The sequence below is a fragment of the Salvelinus sp. IW2-2015 genome, linkage group LG26 (genome assembly GCF_002910315.2).
Source record: "Salvelinus sp. IW2-2015 linkage group LG26, ASM291031v2, whole genome shotgun sequence".
Taxonomy (NCBI): Eukaryota; Metazoa; Chordata; class Actinopteri; order Salmoniformes; family Salmonidae; genus Salvelinus; species Salvelinus sp. IW2-2015.
The window spans coordinates 10,184,635-10,209,868 of record NC_036866.1 but is presented as its reverse complement, the minus strand read 5'-3'; the positions used below and the strand labels follow the sequence as shown (position 1 = coordinate 10,209,868).

At 43.9% G+C, this 25,234-nt stretch overlaps 1 protein-coding gene across 4 annotated transcripts in view; it reads right to left on the bottom strand.

The window, feature by feature from the left end:
* The window catches only part of LOC111952633 (KN motif and ankyrin repeat domain-containing protein 3), a 36,902-nt gene extending 11,937 nt beyond the window's left edge, over positions 1-24,965 (bottom strand). Inside the window, exons 1-6 of one of the 4 annotated variants that reach the window (XM_070435099.1) lie at positions 24,833-24,965; positions 6,637-6,696; positions 5,216-5,304; positions 3,193-5,079; positions 2,933-3,035; positions 2,558-2,797 (exon numbers count right to left, since the gene is read on the bottom strand). In XM_070435099.1, coding sequence (XP_070291200.1) covers positions 2,558-2,797; positions 2,933-3,035; positions 3,193-5,079; positions 5,216-5,252 — 2,267 coding nt within the window. In that variant the 5' untranslated portion in view covers positions 5,253-5,304; positions 6,637-6,696; positions 24,833-24,965. Of the gene's footprint in view, positions 1-2,557; positions 2,798-2,932; positions 3,036-3,192; positions 5,080-5,215; positions 5,305-5,464; positions 6,359-6,636; positions 6,697-11,931; positions 12,042-24,832 lie in introns of those variants that run through there. The other 3 variants (XM_023971506.2, XM_023971509.2, XM_070435098.1) reach the window with 3 other exon arrangements.
* Between the last annotated feature and the right edge of the window lie 269 nt (positions 24,966-25,234).

The following is a 25,234-nucleotide window of genomic DNA, read 5'->3' as shown; positions in this document are numbered from 1 at the left end:
ATAAATATGAGAGACTCTAACCATCTGCCTCCTGTGTCTGCATCTGGGTCTCGCCCTGTGTTGTTATAATTCCAAAACATGCATCCTGTTTGCAACAAGGCACTAAAGTAATACTGCAAAAAATTTGGCCTGAATAAGTGTTATGTTTGGGGCATATCCAATACAACACATTACTGAGTACCACTCTCCATATTTTCAAGCATAGTGGTAGCTGCATCATGATATGGGTATGTTTGTAATTGTTGAGGAAAACCTGGTTCAGTCTGCTTTCCATCAGACACCGGGAGATGAACAGTGCATGGGTAAAATCACCAGGGAAGCCAATCCAGAACAAAAAAAGCCATATTACAACCTATGTGTTGTGATAATTGCATTGTTTGCTCTATAACCTGTTAGTTCATATGCCTTGACATCGTGATATATAGGCCTAAGGCCGAGACAATAAGAAGACACAGTGGCAGAATAAATTCAACCACACATGAATTCAACCACACAAGCAAGATAATGTTTCCGACATTTCGGACTATTAAACAACTATTGATTTAGAACCATGGAGATTTACCGCAAGTCGCAAAGAAAACAGGAGCTGCCGCCACTATTCCAGCATGTAACGATGTTCGTCTGAGGAAGAAGGAGTAGACCAAGGTGCAGCGTGGTACGTGTTCATGATTTTTAATAAAGCTGAACACTAGAACAAAAAATAACAAAGCGGAACAAACGAAACAGTTCTGTCTGGTGCAGACACACAAAACAGAAAACAACTACACACAAAACACAGGTGGGAAAAGGCTACCTAAGTATGGTTCTCAATCAGAGACAACGATAGACAGCTGCCTCTGATTGAGAACCACACCAACTTGGTCCGGTCATTTCCCTGACGACGTTCGTGACAGAACTACCCACCACAAACGGACCAAGCAGCGTCTTGGACATGGACATGGGAGGACATCCTGAATGGGAAAGGATCCTGGACGTGGGAGGAGATCCTGGCGGGAAAGGATCGCATGCCGTTGGAGCAGGTGGAAGCAGCGAGGAAGGCGGAGGCAGCGAGTAAAAGGGCCCAGGATTACACAGGGTCACGGCTGGCACGAAAGACCAAAATGTGGGGTGGCACACGAGGAGATTGGCTGAGTCAGGTTGGAGACCTGAGCCAACTCTGCGTGCTTACCGTAGGGAGCGTAGTACTGGTCAGGCACCATGTTATGCGGTGGAGCGCACGGTGTCTCCAGTGCGCGTTCACAGCCTGGTGCGCTACATTCCAGCTCCCCGCATCGGCCGGGCTAGAGCCAGCCAGGACGGATGGTGCCGGCTCAGCGCATCTGGCCGCCAGTGCGTCTCTACGGCCCAGGGTATCCTGCGCCGGCTCTGCGCACTGTGTCTCCGGTGCGCCTGCACAGCCCAGTGCGTCCTGTGCTAGCGCCCCACATTTGCCGGGCGAAAGTAAACATCCAGCCAGGACGGGTTGTGCCAGCTCTACGCTTGAGACCTCCAGTGCGCCTCCACGGCCCAGTGTATCCGGTGCCTGCCCCACGCACCAGGCCTTCAGTGTGTCTCTCCAGCCCGGTGAGTCCTGTGCCTGCTTCACGGACCAGGCCTCCTGTGTGTCTCCCCAGCCTGGTGCGTCTGTGCCTGCTCCACGGACCAGGCCTCCTGTGTGTCTCCCCAGCCTGGTGAGTCCTGTGCCTGCTCCACGGACCAGGCCTCCTGTGTGTCTCCCCAGCTTGGTGAGTCCTGTGCCTGCTGCACGAACGAAGCCTCCAGTGATGATCCATGGCACGAACTCTCCAGTGGTGATCCATGGCACGAAGCCTCCAGTGATGATCCATAGCACGAAGCCTCCATTGATGATCCATGTCACGAAGCCTCCAGTGATGATCCATGGCACGAAGCCTCCAGTGATGATCCATGGCCCGAAGCCTCCAGTGATGATCCATGGCACGAAGCCTCCAGTGATGATCCATGACACAAAGCCTCGTTTCTCTTGGCATTTATGAATACATGCCACTGGAGATGAATTCACCTTTCAGCAGGACAATAATCTAAAACACAAGGCCTAAACTACACTGGAGTTGCTTACCAAAAAGACAGTGAACGTTCCTGAGTGGCCTAGTTACAGTTTTAACTTAAATCTGCTTGACAATCTATGGCAAGACCTGAAAATGGTTGTCTACCAATTTGTCAGAGCTTTAAGAATTTGTTAAAGAATAATGGGAAAATATTGCATAATCCAGGTATGGAAAGCTCTAAGAGATTTTGCCAGATAGACTCACAGCTGTAATCGCTGCCAAAGGTGATTCTACTGTATTGACTCAGGGAGTTGAATCCTTATCTAATCAAGATATATTAGTGTTTTATTTAGAATTTTTTTACAAATATTTGAATTTTTCTTCCACTTTGACATGACAGAGTATTTTGTGTAGATCGTTGAAAAAAATAAAATAAAATGCAATCCCTTTGAATCTCACTTTGTCAAGGGATCAAGTGATGTGAATACTTTCTGAAGGCACTGTATCTGCCACCACTGAGTTCTATGAGCTGTAGTCATAATCAAGCATACTTCTCTTTCACTGTATCTGGAATCTCCTCAGTGGCTCCAGTCCCTGCTGCTAAGGCCACATCATCACTATCGGTGTCATCCATATTCATGTTCCTCTCCTCATCGGAGGTCTCCTCCAGAGCGGCCGCTGCATCTTCATCATCACTACCGTCTGAGCAATCACCTACTTCACTGCCACCTGAGGAACTCCCCTCTTCCTCATCATCATCCTCCTCCTCTTCACTAGATGTCGACTCATACCTGGACAGAAGCACATGTCTAGTTAGTTATCTTTAAGATTGGTCATAATTTCCTTCGAATATGGCCCGTGTATTGTCAGTGTAATGGTAATATGTGCTATTTGACACATTCATTGATGGCAAAAGCGACACTTACCCCCCGTTGAGAATGCCAACAAACTGCAAGCTTTTCTTGCCGCTGCTGCGTGATTCACTGGAACTACTCCCATCCTTCTTCTTCATGATTGATTTCAACATACCTATGGCCACAACGGATGTGGCGAGTGACCCAACCAGTATGCTAGTACATTGAATTCTATATTACTTTTCTACCTGCTTTATTAGTGTGGGGGAATCATTTATCTTCTATATGAAGTACTACTGTAAAACAGTTAAATAAATACACTTGGCACTCACTTCCAACCGTTGTTGCAGTTGTTGGAGTGCTGGGCGCCATTTCCTCCTCTTTCACTTCCTTTCCTTCGGGTAAACTGACCGTCTCCTTGCCAGGGTTGACCTTGTACTCCGCGATGGTCGTCTGTCTCCTCTTCAGCGCAGTGACTGGAGCTTTCTGCTCTATGTCCTCCTCCTTGTACAGATTCTCCCATTGACTTCCAGTGCTGACCAGTACTACTGGAGTTGATTCCGCTTCTGCAGGGCTCTCCACAGAGTCAGTCTGAGTGCTCTGGTCGTAATATCCGGCTCTCAAATCCTCACCTACACATGCGTCAACCACCTCAGGACAACAGGAGACTGCAACATTCTGTAAAGCTGGTGTGGACATTGTAGAGGCTTCAGTCCCCACTTGGGCATGGGCAGAGTCTGGTTTGGCAAGGACCCCCTTTTCGGACGTTGCCTTGGACTTCCTTTCATTCTCCTGGGCTTTGAGCGCCGCCAGGTCCTCGTCAGCCTGGCCAAGTCGCCCCTCCAGAACCGAGATGGACTCCTGCTGGAACTTGATGTTGTCCTGTAGGGTGTCGATCTCCCTCTGGGCATCGCTGCTTAGCCCCAGCTGGGATTCCATCACCCAAACCGAGGCCTCCTCTGTCTCCACTACAGCCTGCACCCCCTCCTCGCGGATGGCCGGCGCCTCCGTGGCCACTCCTTTCTCGCAGACGTCCATCTGCGGCGTGCCCTCTGAGGCGTCCTTGGTGCCCAGGCTGTAGTAGAAGACCCCAGCATCCAGCAACATGTCGTCCCCGATGGCCACAGACTTCTTCTCCACAACCTTTTCCGGAACTTTCTCAGAATGTGCTCCATCTTTTTCTGTCTTGCCTTCGAACTTCTCTGTCAGCTTTCTGAGGTCCCCTAATTTACTGGGACTCTTTGGACATCTGGGACTCTTAGGGGATAAAATAGGACGTTCCTGACTCCGTGTGCCTGCGTCCAACGTGGTGGTATTAGTACTGCTGTCTACTGTTGTAGCCTGTTGTTGGGCCACCAAAGTCTTCGTCTCCTGCAGTGCCAGCAGGAGCATGTCTTTCTCAGCCCGTAGCTTGGCCACCTCTCTTTCCAGCACTGGGACACCCTTTACTCGCTCCTCCATCTCCTTCAGTTGCTTCAGGGCAGTGGCCATCTGTTCTCTCACCGTCTGCAATTGGCTGGGGGGCAGAGTAGCCATTCCGGTGCTAGAGGCCGGGGTGCTCTTACCGGAGGTGTGGGGACTGGGTCTGTGCAGGCTACTCTGAGATGGGCTGGGAGATGCAGAGGACAGGTGCAAGGGCTGGCCATCCACGCTGGCTGCTGCACTAGCTGGGGTGGCATGGGTAGGGGCAGTTCTGGGGTTTTGCTTTGGTGGGTCTGAGAGCTGGAAACGGGTGCCATTTTGGTGCTGATGGCTCTGCTCCTGCTGCAGTCTCAGGCTGGTCTCCAGGAGGGTCCTCTCTACTCTGGGGTTACGTAGTGGAGGTGGTGGTGGCACTTTGGCGCCGGCTGAGAGAGGAGGGCTGAGGACAGATAGCGAGGACAGGGGTTGCCCCTCACTGGGAGCAGAGCCAATGCGATTCCGTGGGGGCGGGGGAGGGGGCACTCGACCATCTTCGCTGGCGGGCGAGGAGAGGGACTCTGTGGAGGTCCAGCCGCTGGCGCGTCCCCCCACACTCGGGCTCCGCTGGGAGACTTTGACCCCCCGGGATGACCTGCGGGAGTTGACGGGTGCCCGTCTGACGTGGTGGCCGCTTTCTATTTCCTCCACATACTTGAGGAAGTCCAGGTCCAGCTGGAAGCCATACGGTGTCTGGACCGAATAAGAACCCTGTTGATCCGCCTCTTCCTGACTGGAGTATAGAAACGGTGCGCCCAGATCTGCAAGCCGCAATAAAACATTATAATAACAGGTAGCAATTAGACTATATCCATAATTTGTTAACACATAATGACTTGGTAAATACCAGCTGGAACTGAACATCTAATGAAGTGAATAGCGGTGAAATGTGCTTACCAGGCAGCTTTGGGTTGACCTGCACAGACTGAGTCATGGTTGTGGACTGACACCTTTCAGCAGAAGCCCCCTGAGAATCTACTCACAACCTGGGCAGAGAATGGACACACAGACTCAGATACCTGTGTACTGTATGTGTGTTTCTGAGGATAGTTTTCAGACCCCTTGACTTTTTACACATTTTGTTATGTTACAGCCTTATTCTAAAAAGGAAATATCACATTTACATAAGTATTCAGTTTGGCACACCTGTATTTGGGGAGTTTCTCCCATTCTTCTCTGCAGATTCTCTCAAGTTCTGTACAGGTTGGATGGGGAGCATCGCTGCACAGCAATTTTCAGGTCTCTCCAGAGATGTTCGATCGGGTTCAAGTCCAGGCTCTGGCTGGGCAACTCAAGGACATTCAGAGACTTGTCCCGAAGCCACTCGTGCGTTGTCTTGGCTGTGTGCTTAGGGTCGGAGCAGGTTTTCATCAAGGATCTCTCTGTACTTTGCTCTGTTCATCTTTCCCTCAATCCTGAATAGTCTCCCAGTCCCTGCCGCCAAAAAACATCTCCACAGCATGACGCTGCCACCACCATGCTTCACCTTAGGGATGGTGCCAGGTTTCCTCCAGATGTGACGCTTGACATTCAGGCCCTTTTGGGGAGTTTCTCTCATTCTTCTCTGCAGATCCTCTCAAGTTCTGTACAGGTTGGATGGGGAGCATCGCTGCACAGCTATTTTCAGGTCTCTCCAGAGACGTTAGATCGGGTTCAAGTCCAGGCTCTGGCTGGGCCACTCAAGGACATTCAGAGACTTGTCCCGAAGCCACTCGTGTGTTGTCTTGGCTGTGTGCTTAGGGTCGGAGCAGGTTTTCATCAAGGATCTCTCTGTACTTTGCTCCGTTCCTCTTTCCCTCAATCCTGACTAGTCTCCCAGTCAATGCCGCTGAAAAACATCCCCACAGCATGACGCTGCCACCACCATGCTTCACCTTAGGGATGGTGCCAGGTTTCCTCCAGATGTGACTCTTGGCATTCAGGCCAAAGAGTTCAATCTTGGTTTCATCAGACCAGAGAATCTTGTTTCTCATGGTCTGAGAGTCTTTAGGATGATCAATGGGAAAATTATGCACCTGAGCTCAATTTCAAGTCTCATAGCAAAGGGTCTCAATACTTATGTAAATAAGGTATTTCTGTTTTTTTAGTTTTTTTATTTGCAACCATTTCTAAAAAACTGTTTTTGCTTTGTCATTATGGGGTTTTGTATGTAGATTGATGATGAAAATGTTTTATTTAATCAATTTAAAGAATAAGGCTGTAACGTAACAAAATGTGGAAAAAGTCAAGGGGTCTGAATACTTTCCTAATGCACTGTACATACAGTGGGGAGAACAAGTATTTGATACACTGACGATTTTGCAGGTTTTCCTACTTACAAAGCATGTAGAGGTCTGTAATTTTTGTCATAGGTACACTTCAACTGTGAGAGACAGAATCTAAAACAAAAATCCAGAAAATCACATTGTATGATTTTTAAGTAATTAATTTGCATTTTATTGCATAACATAAGTATTTGATAACCTACCAACCAGTAAGAATTCCGGCTCTCACAGACCTGTTAGTTTTTTTTCAGTCATGGCCAAAAGTTTTGAGAATGACACAAATATAAATTTTCACAAAGTCTGCTGCCTCAGTTTGTATGATGGCAATTTGCATATACTCCAGAATGTTATGAAGAGTGATCAGATGAAATGCAATTAATTGCAAAGTCCCTCTTTGTCATGCAAATGAACTGAATCCCAAAAACATTTACACTGCATTTCATCCCTGCCACAAAAGGACCAGCTGACATCATGTCAGTGATTCTCTCGTTAACACAGGTGTGAGTATTGAAGAGGACAAGGCTGGAGGGTACAGCTCTTCCATGCTGATTGAGTTCGATAACAAACTGGAAGCTTCAAAAGGAGGGTGGTGCTTGGAATCATGTTCTTCCTCTGTCAACCATGGTACCTGCAAGGAAACACGTGCCGTCATCATTGCTTTGCAAAAAAGGGCTTCACAGGCAAGGATATTGCTGCCAGTAAGATTGCACCTAAATCAACCATTTATTGGATCATCAAGAACTTCAAGGAGAGCGGTTCAATTGTTGTGAAGAAGGTTTCAGAGCGCCCAAGAAAGTCCAGTAAGCGCCAGGACCGTTTCCTGAAGTTGATTCAGCTGCGGGATCGGGCACCACCAGTACAGAGCTTGCTCAGGAATGGCAGCCGGCAGGTGTGAGTGCATCTGCACGCACAGTGAGGTGAAGACTTTTGGAGGATGGCCTGGTGTCAAGAAGGGCAGCAAAGAAGCCACTTCTCTCCAGGAAAAACATCAGGGACAGACTGATATTCTGCAAACGGTACAGGGATCGGACTGCTGAGGACTGGGTAAAGTCATTTTCTCTGATGAATCCCCTTTCCGATTGTTTGGGGCATCAGGAAAAAAGCTTGTCAAGAGAAGACAAGGTGAGCGCTACCATCAGTCTTGTGTCATGCCAACAGTAAAGCATCCTGAGACCATTCATGTGTGGGGTTGCTTCTCAGCCAAGGGAGTGGGCTCACTCACAATTTTGCTAAGAACACAGCCATGAATAAAGAATGGTACCAACACATCCTCCGAGAGCAACTTCTCCCAACCATCCAGGAACAGTTTGGTGATGAACAATGCCTTTCCAGCATGATGGAGTACCTTGCCATAAGGCAAGCTGCAGCGATCAACCAACTAAGTGGCTCGGGGAACAGAACATCGATATTTTGGGTCCATGGCCAGGAAACTCCCCAGACCTTAATCCCATTGAGAACTTGTGGTCAATCCTCAAGAGGCGGGTGGACAAACAAAAACCCACAAATTCTGACAAATTCCAAGCATTGATTATGCAAGAATGGGCTGCCATCAGTCAGGATGTGGCCCAGAAGTTAATTGACAGCATGCCAGGGCAGATTGCAGAGGTCTTGAAAAAGAAGGGTCAACACTGCAAATATTGACTCTTTGAATCAACTTCATGTAATTGTCAATAAAAGCCTTTGACACTTATGAAATGCTTGTAATTAACTTCAGTATTCCATAGTAACATCTGACAAAAATATCTAAAGACACTGAAGCAGCAAACTTTGTGGAAATTAATATTTGTGTCATTCTCAAAACTTTTGGCCACGACTGTACATATTCGTCGCCAAACCCACTGGCTCCAGGTCATCTATATGTCTTTGCTAGGTAAGCCCGTCCTTAAATCTCAGCTCACTGGTCACCATAGCAACACCCACCCGTAGCACGCGCTCCAGCAGGTATATTTCACTGGTCATCCCCCAAAGCCAACACCTACTTTGGCCGCCGTTCCTTCTAGTTCTCTGCTGCCAATGACTGGAACAAATTGCAAAAATCACTGAAGTTGGAGACTTATATCTCCCTCACTATCTTTAAGCATCAGCTGACAGAGCAGCTTACCGATCGCTGCAGCTGTACACAGCCCATCTGTAAATAGCCCATCCAACCAACTACCTACCTCATCCCATATTTGTTTTTGTTTTTTCTGCTCTTTTGCACACCAGTATTTCTACTTGCACATCCTCATCTGCACATCTATCACCCCAGTGTTAATTGCTAAATTGTAATTACTTCACCACTATGGCCTATTTATTGCCTTACCTCCTTACTTAATTTGCACACACTGTATACAGATTTTTCAATTGTGTTATTGACTGTACGTTTGTTTATCCCATGTATAACTCTGTGTTGTTGTTTTTGTCCCACTGCTTTGCTTTATCTTGGCCAGTTCGCAGTTGTAAATGTGAACTTGTTCTCAACTGGCCTACCTTCTTAAATAAAATAAAAGTATTATTTAAAAAAAAAAGCCAAATGTTAGCTTGCTAGCTAACACCTTCTACAAATTAGCTAAAGTTAAGACTTTGTCAGCTATATGATATGGTAATTATTTGAACTGGCTAGCCAGCTAACTTAAGCTAACTGAACTTAACTTTAGCTAGCCAGCTAACAAGCTAGAAACTAACAAAAATATTGTTTAGAAAGTTGCTTTTAGTTGCCTGGTTTGCTAGATTGACATATACTAAATTCATTTTTAAACGGATGGGTTTATTGGTGTTAAAATAAACCAGTTATGCTATTTTGGAACACCAGGCTGCTGATGCCATGCAGCCTGTCGTTTTGTGTTTATACTTTTTCATAAGAACAACGACAAGTTTGATGTCGAACAACAATAGAATGTTGATGATGTCACTGCGACAACTGTCTACAGACATGTCAATAGAGTATAGTACTAGTATAAACCAGTATTGAAATCTATGGTTGTTTAGCACATGGCCTCAAGTGAATCCATAAAGAGACGGGTGGGGCTAAGGCTTAAGAGGGTGTGACGATGCTGAATGAGTGTAGACAAAGAAGAGCTTTCCAGTAGGTGTACCAAAATATTCAAGGAACATTTTCTCAAAAGTGGTGTTACAAGTTTATCAACTTTCAAAGCAGAATTACTTTCCAATTGTTCCGCAACTGTTGTGTACGATATACCCACTTTCTAGCTCTGAGTCTTTACTGTTATCCAATGTGAAAAACACAATTTCAAATTTTGCTACAGAAGACCGAATTGAGCCAGTCGGTCACATATGTTCTCACATGGCTTACAAGACAGCCTGCTGGGCAAATTAAAAGTAGAGAGAATCCATTTAGCAATATTTCTGAATTCACCCCTTGTTGAAGAGCAATTTCCTACATTGGTCTGGGGTGGGGTTTTTAAAGCCTTCATAGCTAAAGTAGTATGTTTTTTCTCTCACCGACCCAGAATGACAACTCTCGTAGAAAAGCTAACATACACACCAACACATATACAGAGTTCAGAGTTGTGGGTCACATTTCCTTAGACAACTAGACTAAGAAAGAGAGATTGACGCAGGGTCAGAGCACCCTAACACACAAACACACAGATTCTGTTTCCCTATAGCCTCTGGCACATTCCACCACACTTCCCTCTCACAACTTGCTAGCATGGACCAGGCTGGAACATGTAGACCTACATGGTAGTTGTGATAACATAGAAGGATAAATAAAAAAACATCTCCAAATACATGGAAATGTTGACACTGTAACAGCAAAGCCCAGCGTAGCCTACATTAATATTCCACAAAGCAAGGCGTTGGATTAAAATAAAACACAAAAACTGATTGCAGAGGCTAGTCCCTACAGCCCCTTCCCTTCACCTCACCAAGCCAAGCTTATCACAAGAGAATGCCATCCACTGTCACTGGCCATTAGCCTGAGAAGTCAAGTGGAGATTGGTCTGAGGGACTCTGGTTAGCTTCAGACATGCCTGCTGTCACCACTTCGTTCTTCCAGCCAGAGGAAAAACCCTCTCCCTCAAACACAGGGTTCTAAGGCCATCTAGCAAAAACATTTTCCTGGCTAGGGAAAACTCTGGGCCTTAGTTATAGCCTATAACTTTACTAGGGCCAGGATTTCAATTCCCAGTCTGGAATAACTCCAAGGCCTTCTTCACAACATCCAGTCTAATTAGTCAAGGTGCTGCGCAGATTAACCAATCTGTAAATTATCTCAACTTCCAAACAACTCATTTATTTTATTTAGCCAGGATAGTCCACTCAGTAACAATTGCCACTGTTGAACATATCCTTATGTTGGAATGATTAGGTAATCTACACAGCCACAAACTCAGAACCAACCTTGTGAAAAAGCAAGGGGTATCGAGGCAGGATCGACAACACTTAGATAAACACAAAGAAACCCTTAGTCAGGTATTAGCAACCGCCAAATTCCAAGTGTCTCAGATTTGCCCTAGATGCCTGTTCCTCAGATCAGAAGAGTGTAACATAGACAGACACGTAGCCTCCATCCCACCCACTCCCTCTCCTCAGATTAGAGGAGTGTAAAATAGACATGTAGCCGAGCCTCTATGCCACCCACTCCTTCCCTCACTCCTCCTTACTTAGTGTCACCAGCTCCCACTCAGCACAAGCAGGCCAGTTCAAGATGTTTTCCCAGGTCCTGATGACAGGCACCAAATTACAACACACACACAATCAGGGGGAGAAGCCACATCCCTCTGCCTAGTGGTTAGAGTGTTGGGCCAGTAACTGAAAGGTTGCTGGATCAAATCCCCGAGCTGAAAAGGTAAAAATCTGTTGTTCTGCCCCTGAGCAAGGCTGTTCCCCGGGCACCGAGGACGCGGATGTCGATTAATGCAGCCCCCTGCACTTCTCTGATTCAGAGGGGTTGGGTTAAATGTGGAAGACACATTTCAGTTGAAGGCATTCAGTTGTACAACTGACTAGGTATCCCCCTTTCTTTCATCACCAGCAGTGAGCCACAGCCACAGCCATGTCACACACATACACCCGCAGGTGTGACCACACACGCACACACAGACACATGCAAGCGCAACAACAACTGTCTGTTACACAATGTTCTATGTTGTTGTTGCAATCTTGTAGATCATGTCATATGATCCCATAAATGACCAAAACAAATGCCTATGGCTGTAAGTCAATATAAAACGAATAGAATGGTTTAACTTTGTAAAGCCGTCATTGGATTCGGACACAGTGGAATACTCTACAAATTGAAGCCAAGCAACTATAAACTAAGCAATTGCACATATTTCCAATAGCTGTTGATGGTTTCTATAAAGATTTGGCATCCTGTTTAACATAACGACTCTCTACCATTACCGTCATCACTGAGGTGGCTGTTTCCCCGGCATTCACCATAATTCTAACACTGAAGAATACTTTTCAGCGCTGCTTTTCAACAGGAAGTGTTCTGGCCGAGGGCTGCTGGCTACATGGCAGGAGCCATGTTTTGGAAAAGTGACCTCATCCCGGCCACCACCTCCCTTTTCCCTCAACATGAATGAGAGGGTCAACAGCAAGCCCGGCTGACAATAGAGAAAGCAAGGCTTCTAGCTCTACAGATAGACAATAGTCACTCCAGATCAGCTCACACTTATTAACCCAGATTCGGGTCTTAGTGGGCAAGGCTATTCCTTCATCCTTCCAGCCCACCCCACCACAACTACAGGCTCATTTTTACCATCAGACTACTTAACATAACAAAAGCCCCATTCAGAGGAGACACACACTCATAGGGTAGTGCCTCACTCTCGTCCTTGTATGAGTCAGTGTGGCTCAGCTCAGTACAGCTCAGCTGCTGAGATAAATCTGCAGTTTCCTGAAGGGAAGCAGCAGGGGAAACCTCCTATTGTCTCGCAGTAGGAACTCAGGGCCGCTCCAATCCTGACAGGAAACCCATCGCTAAGGCCAAAAAGCTGCTTCCTGCGACACCAGAAGAAAAATCCAGGGAGAAGACATGCAAAAACGAGGAGCTGAACAAACACACTACTGGTGTATTGCCATGCAGGATTAACCCCTGTGTTTTACCCAAAAGGCTCACTTTTCTGTTTCCATCTACACGGGCCGGTACCCGTGCCTCACTGGGCCAAAGCCAGGCTACTGTTACTTTTCAGCTGTAATTTACATAACAATATCTAACTGTGAACTTTAACACCTTCTCACAAAGCAACTATTTTGGTTATGCAGAGGTTGTTGATTATGCACTTCACAAGTTCTCACTCTCAGCCCTAGCTTTGGAAACACAATTTCCCTAGTATAAACAAAGGGGATGTACACTAGTGTAACACTGCTGTTACTGTCGAAAAGCAGCCTAAGTTGCTGCGAAACAAGAACGCACACAGGAACGCAAACACACATTAACGCATATCCACTACAGCTCCTGGTCTTTTCCCGGCGTCCAAGCATCCCATCACGACACATAATGCAGAAATTAGACAACATGCAAATATGTACACAGCATGAAGTGCCTGGGAAGTTTACAGAAATAACCCCCTGCCACCAGATGTTTCCCCAGGTATTTAGGGCCACATCCTTATCCGTAACTCTGTCTCGTAAATCATGCGTTGATGTCAATGAGGGATTTCGAGATACACAAACACAAACACATTACAGTCCAAAGTTTAGCCCTTACAGTCTTAAATAAGCTTCTAGACTAAAACCCTATCTTTTAACTATCAACTTGGGTATCAAACATCACATGCATCCCCCCCTCCCTCACACACATTCAAGCCTCACAATGAGGCATTATGCCACTTCGGTGGTGAGGCTGTTCGCAACAGTTTTCTGAGGTCTCCTTGTTCCTTGTTCAATCTCCCATTCCCGTTCCCCCTCACTCTCCCTCTCTCTCCCCAAAGGGTTCAAAATGTCACAAAGTGAATTCAATCAGGCATTGGGGAAGTCCGTGGCTTTGAATGGTGTTTGGAAGGCCAAGTACAAAACCCAGTCTAACAGGACCTTGTCTTCCCACCCAGATACCATGTTGGCTCCAAGCACCACACTCAAAGTGGAGCTATTTGCATGCAGATTTTACAATGGTCTCAATGTACTGCCCAAGCTCTTTCTAAAATGGTCTGAAGGTCTAGCTCCTCAGCAAGGGTCCTCATATAGGCCTTAGTGGAAAACAGAAATGGTAAGACATTCTGACATGTACTGTCTGTAATGTCACTGGGGAGAAAGTGGATCAAATTAAAATGAGTGCCATGGTTCTGCAACATCTTACTGTTCAACTTCAACCCTGTACTGAGATTGAATTAACTACTTTACTTTTTCAAATTGTTTATTTTCAAACTGTTATATTGTCAACTAAGAAAACTGAGAAAATGACTTGACTGGACTTGGAATGGTCCAATAAATGATGCAATAAAAACATAGCCTAATGTCTAGATCTCCGGAAACATGATCTTATTGACCCATTTGGCAAGCCTAGGAGCTGCATGCAGCATAGAGACTGAACCATTTGAGACTGAACCATTTGAGACTGAACCATTTGCCTTCTTCACAACAGTAGCAAATGAAGCCTCCAGATGTTTTATTTTCATACCTCCAGTAAAAAGACCAGATGTCAGCTAGCCGCAGTTATCTAAAACCACACTCCAAAACCTGTTTATTAGTCACTTATTTCCTTTACTGGTGCAAATTACACTTATCAATCTGTCACGTGTGCTCCCTCTCTGGCCTCTAGGTCACCAGGCTGCTCGTTATGGCGCACACCTATCACCATCGTTACGCGCACCTACGCGTCGTCAGACTCACCTGGACTCCATCACTTCCTTGATTACCTGCCCCATATATGTCACTCCCTTTGGTTCCTTCCCCAGGCGTCATTGTTTCTGTTTCATGTCTCTGCATTGTTCAAGGTTCTTGTTTTGTATTATGTTCTGTTTATTTTATTAAAACACTCCCTGAACTTGCTTCCCGACTCTCAGCGCACATCGTTACACAATCTATATAAAGCAAGCTTGAATAAATTCGAGCCCAGTTACTTTGCTCACTGCATCCTCCTTTGATTGTCTCGTCTGGTTGCCATGAAAAGCCCCCACCTTGGAAACAGTCAATCACATAATTGTGGAGCTGCTGATCTGCACGAAGTGTGTGTGACACTGGCGATGTACTTTGCTGGACCTGCTAGCTGTTCTTGGCTGCGCATCATCACTTCAAACGCATTCCGTCTTGGTGTTATCGGTTGGCCTACTACTACTGGTAGTACCGGTAAAGTTAGTTATGGTAAAGTAAGTTATGAATCGCAAATCACCATACAGCTGACACACTTCAATTTCATCAATCAATTTGACTTCAATTTGGTTGTCCAAAATACTATCAGCTTGCACTGCGTCTTTACTGATGAATGCCCTGATCTCTGGTAGGATGGACAATAGAAAGAGTCAAAATTCACCCAAGGCTAAAAAAACGGCAAAAAAAAACGTTGGCTAAGCTGGAACACTAGCGCGAGCCCATAGCAAATGAATGGAATCAAATGTTCGCAGAGCCTGTTTTGACTGGAGTGGTGCTTAGAATTCCATTTAGACTAAATGGCACAAAAAAATGTATCCCTTTTTATTTTACCACTACAATCTGATAGTCGGACGAAACTGGAAAAAAATTACTTTCTAAAATGTAGAAAGTAAACATCCGCACCTAGATGGTGTCAACTGTGCTTATTTCTGCGTAATGAGAAAGTAGGGAAAAAATAAAAACTTCTGACTATTTCTGGTCTAGTGATCGATGACAAACGAGCTCGCTGCCCAGACTTACATAATTACAAAGAGGAGAGTCCTGATTTAAAATGGTGCCCGACTTGAAAAAATCTAAATATACACATTGTGAGATATTTGGCGAAATTGCCCGGCATGCCTCTCCATAGGAAAACAATGGGGGGAACTCAGCGTTCCAAGGGCAAAAAGTATTTTGGGGCTAGCATTTGATGACAACCGAGCTCGCTGCCCAAACGTACGTAAATCGAAAGAGGAGATTCTCATGATTAAAATGACGTCCGACTTGAAAAAATTAAAGTGTACACATTGTGAGATATTTGGGGAAATAGAAAGACATGCCTATATTTCCCCTATAGGAAACAATGGGACAACCTCAGAGTTCCATAAGTACTTTTTTGTTGTTTACATTTGAACTATAAACAACGTGAGCAGGTCTCATTGCCAACAATAGCGAAGCAGGCATTGTGACATAGAACAATAAGCTTGGAATAGAACGCTTGGAAGGCGAGTTGGTGCCACGGTGCTCAATAGAACTAATAGGAGCTGTCAGGGTGAAAAATGCCCTAAAATAAGGCCTGTTTTTTCGTGATTACTTCAAAACGACGGCAAGCAGCTGGGAAATATGGTCATATTATGAAACTGGTCTCTACGGCGGATGCAATGAACTAGTTTTTATCCGAAAAAAGCGTTGTTAAAAATGTACTGTGTCCAACCTATATCTGGCCAGTCAATTGGTTCAATGACATTGTTGTTTCGTCTATTAATCGCTTCTAATAGATCTGGAAATTATGCATTAACCATGAATTTAACCAAATATTTGTTTATAACGAGGGACGTCGCACGTTAAACCTGGACACATAAATAGTAGGAATATCCGCTGACCTCAGCCATGACAGCATGAGAGAGAAATGAAACATCTGCACGTCGCCTACAGGTGCAAGTGTGTGTGTTTCACTGTCCAATCCGAGGCTCGAACATGATCTGAGCACGTGATCTGAGGCTGTTTGGTCTCTTGCGCATCAACTTGGGAAAACCTCAAGGGAGAGCAGACAATGCATTATAAACAAAGCACCACATATATTGGCCAAAAAATAACACATCTGATTTTTGTTTTTGTTTTTTGCGGGGTGTGGAGAAAAGTAAGGCGGGGCATCCGTTAAACAGTAATTCAACTTTGGCCTTAAGGTAAATCATTAAGTTAACTCATATTAAATGTAATATGACATAATACACTTAAAAGTTGGCTTTGGAAAAATAAATCAATATCAAATGTGCAATTGGCAATTTTCACTCTATGAAATTGTGAAGGTCAAGGTTTCATACAAGTAGAGCTCCAATTCACCTAATTTGTAAATGCGATTGGAGCTCTGTCTGTGTGTTCATGAGATATAACAGAACACTAACTACTGGGCAATACAGTCTGTATATTCCATGAAATAAACACTGAGAACTAAGCGATAGCTTACTCCTCAGTGTCAAACAGATCTTTCACTGTGAATAATGTAAATTAATTCAACCAACTGAACATCAACAACCATAGAGTTATGACCTGCATTAAAGTGATACTTCGGCATGTTAGCAATGAGGCCATTTATCTACTTCCCCAGAGTCAGATGAACTTATGAATACTATTTTTATGTCTCTGTGTCCAGTATGAAGGTAGTTTCGCCATCCAATGCAAACCAGCATTAGTGCAATGACTGGAAGTTTATGGGTTTTTGCTAGTATGGGTATCTAGCGCTAGCATTAGTTAGCAACTTCAAACTGCACTCAGAGACATACAAATGGTATCCACGAGTTCATCTGACTCTCGGGAAGTAGATAAATGGCCTCATTGCCAAAATCACAAATTATCCCTTTAAATGTTTCCAAAAGTGTCCTTGGGGAAATTGTTAGAAGCAGCTGATTGCACTTTAAGCGAGAATAAACAGCATCTCAAGGCACTAGATTCAATTAGTAAATAGGCTCTCTCCCCCAGACCTTATTAGAAAGTTTACATAGGTATTTCATAGGTATTTCATATTTTCATAGGTATTTCATATTTTCACTTTAGTATTGCCAGTGTAACAGTACAGCTTCCGTCCCTCTCCTCGCTCCTACCTGGGCTCGAACCAGGAACACATCGACAACAGCCACCCTCGAAGCAGAGTTACCTATCGCTCCACAAAAGCCGCGGCCCTTGCAGAGCAAGGGGAACAACTACTCCAAGTCTCAGAGTGAGTGACGTTTGAAACGATATTAGCGCGCACCCCGCTAACTAGCTAGCCAACCTAATCTCGGGAGTTGATAGGCTTGAAGTCATAAACGGCGCAATGCTTGAAGCATTGCGAAGAGCTGCTGGCAAAACGCACTAAAGTGCTGTTTGAATGAATGCTTACGAGCCTGCTGGTGCCTACCATCGCTCAGTCAGACTGCTCTATCAAAGCATTAATTATAACATAATAACACACAGAAATACGAGCCTTAGGTCATTAATATGGTCGAATCTGGAAACTATCATCTCGAAAACAAAACGTTTATTCTTTCAGTGAAATACGGATGTCACGTTCCTGACCTGTTTTCCGTTGTTTTTGTATTTGTTTAGTATGGTCAGGGCGTGAGCTGGGTGGGTAGTCTATGTTATGTGTTTCTATGTTGGGTTCAATGTGTTGCCTGATATGGTTCTCAATTAGGGGCAGGTGTTTGACGTTTCCTCTGATTGAGAACCATGTTCTCACTGTTTGTTTGTGGGTGATTGTCTTCCGTGTCAGTGTTTGTTACCACACGGGACTGTTTTGTTTGTCTAGTCTGTTCCTGTTCGTGCGTTCTTCGTTTATATGTAAGTTCTCATGTTCAGGTCGGTCTACGTCGTTTTTTGTTTTGTAATTTCTCAAGTGTATTTCATGTTCGTCTTGTTTAAATAAATTCATCATGTCTTCACAACACGCTGCGTTTTGGTCCGATCCCTACACCTCCTCTTCAGAAGAAGAGGAGGAAAACAGCCGTTACAACGGAACCGTTCCGTATTTTATCTAATGGGTGGCACCCATAAGTCTAAATATTCCTGTTACATTGCACAACCTTCAATGTTATGTCATAATTACGTAAAATTCGGGCAAATTAGTTCGCAAAGAGCCAGGCGGCCCAAACTGTTTCATATACCCTTACTCTGCGTGTAATGAACGCAAGAGAAGTGACACAATTTCACCTGGTTAATATTGCCTGCTAACCTGGATTTCTTTTAGCTAAATATGCAGGTTTAAAATCATCCTCCGTTTGGCGAAGTTGGCTGTCTTTGTTAGGAAGAAATAGTCTTCACACAGTTCGCAACGAGCCAGGCGGCCCAAACTGCTGCATATACCCTGACTCTGTTGCAAGAGAAGTGACACATTTTTCCTAGTTAAAAGAAATTCATTTTAGCAGGCAATATTAATTAAAAATATGCAGGTTTAAAAATATATACACTTGTGTATTGATTTTAAGAAAGGCATTGATGTTTATGGTTAAGTACACGTTGGAGCAACGACAGTCCTTTTTCGCGAATGCTCACCGCATCGATTATATGCAACGCAGGACACGCTAGATAAACTAGCAATATCATCAACCATGTGTACTTAACTAGTGATTATGATTGATTGATTGTATTTTATAAGATAAGTTTAATGCTAGCTAGCAACTTACCGTGGCTTCTTACTGCATTCGCGTAACAGGCAGGAGTGCAATGTAAAGCAGGTGGTTAGAGCGTTGGACTAGTTAACAGTAAGGTTGCAAGATTGAATCCCCGAGCTGACAAGGTAAAAATCTTTCGTTCTGCCCCTGAACAAGGCAGTTAACCCACCGTTCCTAGGCCGTCATTGAAAATAAGAATGTATTCTTAACTGACTTGCCTAGTTAAATAAAGTGTAAAAAGGTGTAAAAAAATAAAACATTTGGCCAAATCGGTGTCCAAAAATACCGATTTCCTATTGTTATGAATACTTGAGATCGGCCCTATTTAATCGGCCAATCCGATTAATCGGTCGACCTCTACTTAGGTTAATTATGTGGATATATTGAAGCAACATCTCAAGATATCAGTCAGGAAGTTAAAGCTTAGTCGCAAATGGATCTTCCAAATGGACAATGACCCCAAGCATACTTCCAAAGTTGTGGCAAAATGGCTTAAGGACAACAGACAAGGTATTGGAATGGTCATCACAAAGCCCTGACCTCAATCCTATAGAAAATTTGTGGGCAGAACTGAAAAAGCATGTGTGAGCAAAGAGGCCTACAAACCTGTTACACCAGCTCTGTCAGGAGGAATGTGCCAAAATTCACCCAACTTATTGTGGGAAGCTTGTGGAAGGCTAACCGAAACATTTGACCCAAGTTAAACAATTTAAAGGCAATGCTACCAAATACTAATTGAGTGTATGTACATTTCTGTGTCACGACTTCGGCCGAAATTGGTACCTCTCCTTGTTTGGGCAGCGTTCGGCGGTCGACGTCACCGCCGATCCATGTTTAATTTTCGTTTTGTTTTGTCTTTATCATACACACCTGGTTTCCATTCCATTAATTATGTTCCTTATTTAAACCTCTGACTTCCCTCTCTGTTTTGTGCGTTATTGTTTGTCATGTGGGTTCGTGTTGTTAGTGCTCTGGATTATTGTGTTTTTTCCTTGTTGGAACTTTACTTATATTTTGAGTACATTTTTGACTATTAATCATATCCGTGTCCTGCGCCTGACTCTGCATTTTCCATTCACCAACACCCTCACATTCTGACCCACTGGGAATGTGATGAAAGAAATAAAAGCTGAAATAAATAATTCTCTATACTATTATTCTGACATTTCACATCCTTAAAATAAAGTGGTGATCCTAACTGACCTAAGACAGGGAATTTTTAATAGGACTAAATGTCAGGAATTGTGAAATACTAAGTTTAAATGTATTTGGCTAAGGTGTATGTAAACTTCCGACTTCAACTGTATGTGGCAGGGTCTACAGACAATCACAGTTAACAAAGGGAAAACCAGCCACGTCGCGGACACCGACGTCTTGCTCCCGAACAAGCTAAATACCTTCTTCGCCAGCTTTGAGGATAACACAGTGCCATCGTAGCACTCATTTCTGTCATCATGAAGTGCTTTGAGAAGCTAGTTAAGGATCATATCACCTCTACCTTACCTGACACCCTAGACCCACTTCAATTTGCTTACCGCCCCAATAGATCCGCAGACTGTGCAATCGCCATTGCACTGCACACTGCCCTATCCCATCTGGACAAGAGGAATACCTATGTAAGAATGCTGTTCATTAACTATAGCTCAGCCTTCAACACCATAGTACCCTCCAAGCTCATCTTCAAGATCGGGGCCCTGGATCTGAACCCTGCCCTGTGCAACTGGGTCCTGGACTTCCTGATGGGCCGCCCCCAGGTGGTGAAGGTAGGAAACAACACCTCCACTTCACTGATCCTCAACACAGGGGCCCCACAGGGAAGTGTGCTCAGCCCCCTCCTGTACTCCCTGTTCACCCATGACTGCGTGGCCACACACACCTCCAACTCAATCATCAAGTTTGCAGACGACACAATCATAGTAGGCCTGATTACTAACAATGATGAGACAGCCCACAGGGAGGAGGTGAGGGGACCGGCAGAGTGGTGCCAGGAGAATAACCTCTCCCTCAACGTCAACAAAACGAAGGAGCTGATCGTGGACTTCAGGAAAAAGCAGAGGGAGCACGCCCCTATCCACATTGGCGGGACAGGAATTGTGAAATACTGAGTTTAAATGTATTTGGCTAACGTGTATGTAAACTTCCGACTTCAACTGTATGTGTGTGACCAATAACATTTTATTTGAATGATAACTCCTCCAATGTCAGAAACAGCCAAGTAGAGGCTTTCTTCGCGGAATATTGGAGCCATTTGCATCATCAACAATAAACAACATGGCCACTGTAGTGAATGATATCACTCTAGTGGTGTGGGGGCTGTGCTTTGGCAAAGTGGGTGGGGTTATATCCTGCCTGTTTGGCCCTGTCTGGGGGCATCGTCGGACAGGGCCACAGTGTCTCCCGACCGCTCCTGTCTCAGCCTCCAGTATTTATGCTGCAATAGTGTATGTGTCAGGGGCTAGGGTCAGTCTGTTATATCTGGAGTATTTCTCCTGTCTCATCTGGTGTCCTGTGTGAATTTAAGTATGCTCCCTCTAATTCTCTCTTTTTTCCCTCTCTCTCTTTCTCTCTCTTCTCTCAGAGGACCTGAGCCCTAGGACCTTGCCTCAGGAATACCTGGCCTGATGACTCCTTGCTGTCCCCAGTCCACCTGGTCATGCTGCTGCTCCAGTTTCAACTGTTCTGCCTGCGGCTATGGAACCCTGACCTGTCACTGGACGCGCTACCTTGTCCTGGACCTGCTGTATTGGACCCTCTCTCTACCACAAATGCTGTCTCTAACTCTGAATGATCGGCTATGAAAATCCAACTGACATTTACTCCTGAGGTGCTGACCTGTTACACCCTCTACAACCACTGTGATTATTATTATCTGACCCTGCAGGTCATCTATGAACGTTTGAACATCTTGGCCATGTTCTGTTATAATCTCCACCCTGCACAGCCAAAATAGGACTGGCCACCCCTCAGAGCCTGGTTGCTCTCTAGGTTTCTTCCTAGGTTCTGGCATTTCTAGGGAGTTTTTCCTAGCCACCGTGCTTCTACATCTGCATTGCTTGCTGTTTGGGGTTTTAGGCTGGGTTTCTGTACAGCACTTTGTGACATCAGCTGATGTAAAAAGGACTTTATAAATACATTTGATTGATTGATTGATTGATGGAGATGCAATAGAAAGACCTCTCTATGGGAGATGGACCCAACTTAACCATGGGGATGCAGACCAAAGGAGATCAAAGGAGATGATTGTACAACTAGTGTTCAGGGAACGGTCAAACCTCAAGTGGCCTTGAATGAATAAGTCAATAGTCTAACTCAATCAAACAATGAACAAAACTCTCTGCAGATTGGATATTCAAGGTGAATGAAAGGTAAAGGGAACAGGCAGAGAAGAAAACTAAACATTTACTATGATGGCATCAAGGTTTCGGAATATAAACCTATATATTACAGAATATAATATATATTTTCTTGTTTTGTTAGACGCTGAGAACGTCCTCAGCATCAGACAGTTTCACTGTCCCCACAACACCCGTCACTACATTTATGGTGGTTCTATTTTTGAAGACAGACACTGTAAGTCATACTCAAGTGTACAGTTGCAGGAACCCGACCATATCCCCCTGTGAGCTCATCAATGTTGCTGAAAGCTTAACATGTTACCGTCCAACACGCGTAATTGTTGTGATTTGCTACAATGAATCTCAAGACATATATAGCAGAACAAGACATCAGTCACTGCTCCTCGAAGGGGTTGACAACAGGCTAAAGCAAGTGCTTTAGCTACTGTCAATCTGAGAAGGGCAATTTCATCTCCTATTAAAGCCTTTAAACCCACTTTTTTGTTTTTTTCCCCACATTGCGTTTTGGTTAAACATCTAACTGAATGACTGAATTAATACAAATGTGCCAACTGCCAACTTTTTACCATTAATATTTTCTTGGATAGGAGGATGTTCACATTGCTATGAAGCTGTTTCATATGGATACTTACTTACAACAACAAAGGTTAAATATGACGTTTTACTAAAACTTTGGGGTTGTTCAAATAGATCTCAGGAGGAAATATTGCTTTCAATAACAGTTTGAAAAGCATTGCATTGATGGTGGGAAAATGTGGAGGCAGTGAAGTCATGCTTAAACATAAATAATCACACTCCAAAACTTCACATAAAACTGTTTGCATATTTTAAGAGACAACAGAAGAAAAGCCACCTATATTTTAACTCTGGAGGCTACTGTCTAAGGGCACAACAAGTCAATGCAAAGTCCTATGTACAATAGAGGCCTCTTGTTTGGACAGATATTTGCTGCTCAAATATGATTCATTCTGTTTTACATCCAACCTTAGCTTAGATCATTTCTTTCCCACATAACCAGTGAAATGTTTAATTATGTTTGTCTGTATATTGTTGTAGAAATTATCTAGCCTGCATCAATGGTTTATGTTCCATTAAAATATAAACAAACAGATTTAGGAATGTACATCATGAACCAGTATGTTCTTGTAGATGCACAACATTTTGTCATCTTACAATTAACATCTACATTTCAAAGAAAGCCCGATAGTTCACAACATGTGAATTCACGATGAAAGCATATGGAAGTTACAAAACAATGATTCAATGAATCCGAGCTGGCAATAAGACAGTTTATAGCATAGAATCACATGACAGACAACATGGGGATGGTTAGCAGTCAAGTGGATGAATTACAGTCTGGACAAGCCATGTCTGGGGCACAACTCACCCAACAATAAGAGAATCAATTGTGATCACAACAAGCCAATTACACGAAGCTGTGATTAATTTTGTAATCCCCATATCACAATGTGATTATCACAATGTGATTATGTGTGTTATTATGAAGCAAGACACAACTTTCTTGTCCTCCACAGAGTGAATACAATTGACAGCACCACAGATTGTTGCCCTAATGGGGGATGTGCACAGGGGTGGGGGGGCAGTTCACTGACAATGGAGTATTTTCATACCATGTCATGTCTTACTGTTTGATGATGACTTTGTTTAGCTACAACTCCAAATATTTTTTGCTTGGTGTAAAAAAGTTTTTTTGACTTCCTGAGTGGATTATAATCTCAAATGTACTTGTCTAAATCTAATGTCACTAATCAACAGACATCCAGCCTCATGTAACACCTTTATAACGCCTATGCGTTCAGTAGCCTATACATCTATGAAGTACTACTTTAACAGTTATCTTGCATGGGGTGTGTCAATTTCTCTCTCTTCTCAAGACTAAATTCACTATAAAAATGTATAATTAATTTTTGTTAAATTCAAACAGATGTTCTTGGACTAGCCCAGTTTTGCTCAAATGGGGCTCTTTGTGGACCTGACGATACTGTCTTTATGCACACATAGGATATTAATTGTGGCGTTTCATGTGCTGTCTCTGAACAGTGAGCTAAATAAATGCACAACGTTATGAACAATTATTCGTATATAACGTTACTTGATTGGTTATACACAAATATAAACGTACAGTTCATGTTTTAAACTATGGCAGACGGTTCGCTACAGATTTTTCAGAATACAGTTGGTTACAGACAAAATGTATCGTAGGGATATGATGGGCTTCGTACGGGTCGGTAACATTCACAACTATCTGAGCACTATTTTCAATGCACTAAATCAGAAGCGCACACGATATGTTATGTAGGCCTACGTAAAAAGGAAAAGAGATAGAAATCAATCAAGGCATGGTCCATACGGTTGATAGAGCGGCAACTTTACCTGTAACTTACCCTTTTGCTTTTACGCAAATGTTGAGCCCATTTGATAGACTATCGTTCGAGGAATATGTAGTGCATGCAATAATGTATCATTGAAATGTGTTTGTCTTACCTTTCAGACTTCCTAAGGCTTTCTTTTAACTTTCACTATAATTTCTCCGAGCATTGTTGGTAATAAAGTTAGGAAGGAAGGAAAAACATGCCACCCCTTGCGCTTTCCCACTCAGGTTTATGAGTCAATGATAGACAGGCGAATCAACCAATCCGTGCAAGGGGATGTGTGCCCAATAGAAGTAGTAGGGGACAGAAACGGTGGGAAGTTCTTTATACCTCAGTGGAAGTGATTTATGCTACGTATTATGATGTTATAGCCATAATATAAATACTTTTTAATATGTTTCGAAAATTAAAATCAACTTTGCATATGTATCACAATATCTAAAAAAATACGTTTGTGGCCAAAATTCTTGAGTCATAATTGAGCAAAAAAAATATTGTCATGTTGTAGTTGGCC